Raw genomic sequence first — 6000 nt, 5'->3', positions numbered from 1 at the left:
AACTAATACTTGATACTAACATTGTATAATTCACCGCACCGAGTAATAGCCAGCATATGTCTCTCTTGGAGCCTTATCTACTGAACAGGCAGAAATCAGATTTAGTAAATCTCCTAACTCATCAGTTAATGGATGCAACAATGGAGGTAAATCTCTAAATTGATTCGTATGTGGGTGATTCAGTAAAAAAAAAAGAGATTCAGGAGAGGGTCGACGGCGTCGAGGAAGCCCGCGTGGTCGGCGGCGCGGCCGTGCTCGCGGTACACGACCATGCGCCGCCGCGGCAGCGACGCCACGTCGCCGAACTCGTGGAGGCCGCCCCACATGGCGACCATCTCGGCGATGTCCGAGTCGTTGCGGTTCACAAACGCCACCGACCGCTTGAACAGCGGCTGCAACGCGAGAGTGACCTGGGAGATGGCGCCGAGGGAGACCTTGGCCGCGTCAAGGTCAGGGTCGCCGGTGCGGCGTGGGGAGGGCAGGGCGCGCGGGCGGGCGGAAGTAGCGGCGTGGGGATGGCTGAGGGGCGGAGGTTAGATGCGCCTTTTTTTTGGCGTTCTTTTTTTTCGTTGTTTTTTTCGTGCGCGAAGTGGTCTGCCCACGATGAGGTTTCTTTGGGCGATCACAGGTGCACGTGATAGTGGATCTGAAGGATTGCAGGATTGAGAATGAACTCGTACTTTTATAGATGAGGCATTGAGTAGGTGGAAAACGTGGGATGAATTAAATTGGAACCTGTTGGTGCGACTGGAAGGACGCGCGCAAGCATTTTGTGGCCAGTAGAGTGCCTGCAATATTAGCCAGTAGCTATATATGCCAGGGACATTTTCCTGTTTGTACTCCTAGCCAACGAGGGCATATGTGGTTCTAGTTAATCCCGTGCAGGCCGCTGCCCCTTGCATATATAAGCAGGGTGCCATCCCTTCCCTCCCAAACAAGAGACTAAATAATTTGAAAATATATATTAATTTTCTGAGAAGTGTGTGGTTAGTACTAACATAATAATTGTAATGGAGACAATGCGTAAATTCTTCCCAGCAATCGCCGTCCTCCTACTTCTTGTTGTTGCCACTGGTATGTGTGTTCTCCTTGATCATCATATATTATTTATTGTTTGACGATAGGTTTTTTTTATATATTAAAATGACTTAGCTAAGTTTGTTATAACATGCACTTTCATTATATTACACTTGTTAAACTGCTATCTTTTTAAGTTTATGAAAAAAAACCAGTTTTTACATTTCTGTCTTATTATTTGATCCGAAAAGTCTACACTGACTGTAACGAGTAATACTATGCTTAAGTTGGTAGCAGAGGGAACATGAACATTCATTATATTATTACACGTGTAACTACTATATTTTTTAGGTTTATGCAAAAAAAACCATCTTCTTACATTTATGTCTTGTACTTCGATTCGAAAAGTCTAAACCGATTGTTTTTGCGACCGTAAGGAGTAATATTATGTGTGAATTGTTGGCAGAGGCGTTGGCGCCAGCGCAATCATCAGTCAGGCCGTGCGAGACGAAGAGCCTCCGATTCGAGGGGTTTTGCATGGTGGAAGACAATTGCGCAAACGTGTGTCGGACGGAGGGGTTCGTCGACGGCAGGTGCAGCACCTTCGTGCGAAACTGTATCTGCATCAAGCCATGCTAAGGTTGTCCATCATTATCTCATGTGGTCACTTGGCAACTAATTAATTGACCATGCAAACAAGGGTCTGCATGGAGCTATTAATTTCTTTCTTTTTTTACTTTCTTTCTTTTCTTTTTTTTTTTTTGCAAGCAGATGTACGATTCTGCATGCATGGCAAATTCAGCTAGAATAAAATACCAGCTCGCTTAATGCATGGCGTTTTCTTGCTAGCTCGACTAATTAATTGTACAACAGAGTCAAGCATGCATATGTGTTTCTCTCTGTTTTTTACTTACATGTATGTGTTTTCCATTGTAAGGAGAAGTCATAACCATTAATTATTGTCGGATATGTGGTTGTGTAATATTGGGTGTGTATTTGTATTAGTATTTTGTTGTGAATGTTTGGTAATTGTTCAATTAATATGATTGATTAATTTTGATATAATGATGTGACTCTTTTTCCATGCATTATACTTCATGAAAACACATTCATGTCTCACTCCTACAATGTATCAATGATCTCCTAAGTGCTGTATATTGTGTTCTCAGAGTGGTTTGATGGCGTCTGTTTCCATAATGTCTTCCATGGTGTCCCAGAGACTGCTTGAGCACACAGGAAAAGCAAAATCCCATAAACACACACACCATGTCGAGTATGTGAAACCTGCTTTAGGTGTGAAAATCTTCCATTCGGCGTCGGTAGCACTAGACAATAATATCACCAACATAGCGTCTTCATGAAGCACTCAACCACACTCATATTCTCATCAGTACGACTCTCATTTGAGAGTTACACTCACTACTGGGAGCCTTACGTAGAGTAGGCATGGTCGATGTTCCCGAAGTCTATAGGACCTGATGTTGAGGTACGTTTATAGGATTTCACATGTTAATACTGTACATAGTGCTTCAGCTTCTAATTAATACACTAGAAAAAGCATTTTCACCGATGTTGGGTATTTATTTTCGTAGGCGGACCGCGGACATGGCCCTCGGAACCACATAGCTGCCTACAAAAATGCAAACCGGGGTAAAGCTCGTTGTCCGCCTGCAAAAATTCATTTTCGCAAGCGGACGCCTTAAGCGGTCCGCCTGCAAAAATACCCTTCATTTTTACAGATCCGCCTGCAAAAATACCCTTTATTTTTACAGGCGGACCTGTCCGCCTGTGAAAATAGACTCGGAATATAAATACCACCTACGTAGGGGCAATATTTTTTCTGTCATCTTCTCCCTCACCACTCCTCTCCCACGTCCCTCGGTCCCTCCCTTTCCCCCTACCCTCCCCTCACCTCCCTTCCCCTCCTCTCCCCGGCCGCTGGCCGGAGGTAGCAGCGGCTACCAGCGGCGGGCGGCGCGGCCCCTCCCTCCCTCCCTCCCAGATCTGGCCAGAGGGGGCCGGCGGAGGCACGGGCGGGCGGCGGCAACGCGGGCAGAGGGGGCCGGTGGAGGCCCGAGCGGAAGGGGCCAGCGATGGCACCTACGAGCAACGACGATGACTACAGTCAGCCGCGTCACTGCCCCTCCCCTCGACCCCTCCCCACCCAGATCCGACGGAGGGGATGGGTGTCGGCGGCGGCGCAAGGCGGATGGGTCGGCGACGGCACGGGCAGAAGGCGTCGGCCACGACGACGAAGACTACCAGACAACGACGGCCCTACCGCATGATGACGACGAATAGTGCCAGCCGCGTCACTGGCCCTCCCCTCCCAGATCCGACCGGAGGAGGGAGGGAGGTGGCGGCGGCTACCCCATGCAATAGAGGAGTTCGCTGACGACGACGACGTGTTTTTTTTAGTTTACAAGTTCATTGATGTTAACTTGTTGTGAATTTGAATCTAATGCTTTTGTGTTGCAAGTATACAATGTCTGTGATTGGATTTTGTTTCTCGGATGAGATTTGTGAGAATTTGTGATTTGTGATTTGAAACCCTAGGGAGGGGTGGGGCTGGCGGGAATTTTTTTTTTGGCGCCGAGGGTATTTTTGCAGGCAGGGTTACTGTAGCACTTGAGGCGCCTGGGAAGATTGGAACGGCTGCCTGCAAAAATGAGGTCTGTCTGCAAAAACTGGGGATTTTTACCGTCATTTGGATACAGGCGGAAGGTTTTGCCGCCTGCGAAAATGTGTTTAGACCACCTGGAAAAACCTTTTTTCTTAGTAGTGATAACAACGCAAATAGCTGGATTCCTTTCAAGAACCTTGAATCATTTAGCCCAGCCCACATACCACGTAGATCTTTTATTTCAGAGAATAAGTTCACACTAGGTCCTTCATGTTGACATCGAATTTGAATTGTGTCCTTGAACCATACACAAGAAATAACACATTCCTCAACTTCCCCATGCTCATATGCTAAGCACTCAGGTCCTTCATGTTGACATCGAATATTGATCTGCCTGAGCTCCCAGGGCATTATAGTGCCTCACATGTCAATGAACCGCCATCCTTCTTCTCTCCCCTCTCTTCCCCATCTGTCACTGGGCAACAAGAGAGAAGCTGGGTAGGGGCGTCACCGACCTCAAGTAGCCGCCTCGACTGCTCCCTCCCGAGAGGCACGGGCGATGGCCCTTCTAGTCCCGCAGCTAGTCTAATTTTGTCGACCACTGGGCCTCTTGCCGCCATTGGCCTCGACGCACAGGCTCTTGGAGCAGCACAGTCGAGGTGGGCCTCCCAAGGCCACATAACGAAGACATCAGCTTGCCTCGCCTCCAACTCACAGCCTCGCGCAGTCCTTTTGTCGGCTCTACCCTCATTCTACCACTCAACCACTCCTCACTGATAGTTGGCAAGCTCATCTCAAACTACAGTATAGGGACACAGTATAGGGACATGGGGGTACAGCTGTACCCCCAAAATTTTTGCAAAAAGAACACTACATATTATGGTGTATTACATATGTGTACTAATAATTGGGTTAAAAGGGTTATATTTGCACTTAGATTGGCATTCCAGTTCAGTTAATCTCAATCCTTCCTACTCTGTAGGTTATATATACACACTTGTCGATGGCTAGCTGAGATGACTACTGGCCAACAAAAAATTCATAGGATATTTTATGAATATTTTTGTTTGTGGAGCGTTCAAATAATCAAAATCGATGAAAATATTAATTTGTTGAACCTTCAAAACTCTATCGACTTGCCCAAGGGCTATTTAAATTTTTTCCCACAAACATTGCAATTGATTATTCTATACAAATAAATTAAGAAATATCGGGAACATAAAAAAATACTTGAATAATTGCTTGGTTACATTCTTAAGAAACAACTTTTTCTACATGTTCGTGACAAAGACATGATATCCTATTTCCAAAAAAATTCTGATCAATTATAACTTTAATTTTGTTTAATTTTAGTAATTTACTATACACTAAAATCACTTTACTTTTAACTATGTCCATGTTAGTTCTTTTTTACATAGGCCTCCATCATTTATGTTGAGCGATATTTTCTTTTAACATCGTACCTCCATCACTGAAATCCTGCGTCCGCCATTGCCTCCCAAGCAGCAAGAACCATCTCTTTTTCTCCCCTTGTCTGTCTGATCTGCCATCTCTATTCTATTCATCCAAATATGTTCGCATTGAGATTAACCGACCTTTTGTCGTGATTCACCTTTGAGTTTATTCTTGATCCGGTGTCACATGGTTTCATGAGTTTGGGGTAATTATGTCTTTCATTGCCATGTTTGTACGAATTTACCCTTTTTGTTGATATTACTGTATTTAATTTTTTTTTTCTTACAACATCTGCGGTGGACTAATCACACCATGGCTGATGTGGATGCTCTTGGTCGATGTGCGTAGACAGCCTGGTTGGCTCTTGCTCGGGCCAGGCGCTGCAGTATGTGTCCGCGATGGCCGACGACAGCCTGGTTGGCCTCGACAGCTTTCATGTCATGGCGTGGGCCATCACAGGCTATGTGTTCCACAGCACGTTCACGATCGCTCCAGGTGCCGCTCGGTGGCCTGGTCAAAGATGGGAAAGAGAGGAGATAGAGGAGCGGTTTAAATATCAGATAAATTTATTTTTTAAGTTTAAAATAATAAGTCTCAATTAATCCTGGTCTTAGAGATATTGAAGACAACATCACACTTCAGAGAATGTTAAGCTGGCTGTGAAAGACTTCGATCCTAAGCTTTCCTAATCTAGCGACTTTCGGATTATATTCTTATTCCTGGTTGTGTGAGAAAAAGAGCCCTACTTTCATCTTAGACAAAAGGCTTAGCGCCCTTACAAATTGTACTATAGGCTGGCTCTTAGTGCAAAGGTGCGGTTTTTTTTTTAATTCTTTTCTTGGAGCTGCAGATGTATAGAAGAATTGAATGCTGGCTATTGCTTGGTCCTATCCCTAGTCTCTATG

At 45.3% G+C, this 6000-nt stretch overlaps 1 protein-coding gene across 1 annotated transcript; it reads left to right on the top strand.

Annotated features, from left to right (window-relative positions):
• Positions 1 to 938: 938 nt before the first annotated feature.
• LOC127771836 (defensin Tk-AMP-D1.1-like) lies at positions 939 to 2045 on the top strand. The gene is made up of 2 exons (XM_052297780.1): positions 939 to 1074; positions 1484 to 2045. Exons 1-2 carry the CDS (start codon positions 1011 to 1013, stop codon positions 1654 to 1656), a joined length of 237 nt encoding a protein of 78 aa, XP_052153740.1. The 5' UTR covers positions 939 to 1010; the 3' UTR covers positions 1657 to 2045.
• The last annotated feature ends 3955 nt before the right edge of the window (positions 2046 to 6000 follow it).

This window comes from Oryza glaberrima, chromosome 4, assembly GCF_000147395.1.
Source record: "Oryza glaberrima chromosome 4, OglaRS2, whole genome shotgun sequence".
NCBI lineage: Eukaryota > Viridiplantae > Streptophyta > Magnoliopsida > Poales > Poaceae > Oryza > Oryza glaberrima.
Note: the sequence above shows the minus strand (reverse complement) of the source record. Positions and strands in the feature narration are given on the sequence as shown.

Excerpts from the sequence above, each read along its gene's own strand:
- LOC127771836 (XM_052297780.1), top strand. The coding sequence starts at position 1,011 with ATGGAGACAATGCGTAAATTCTTCCCAGCAATCGCCGTCCTCCTACTT. Across the intron at positions 1,075-1,483 it reads ACTTCTTGTTGTTGCCACTG|AGGCGTTGGCGCCAGCGCAA; the intron begins GTATGTGTGTTC and ends AATTGTTGGCAG.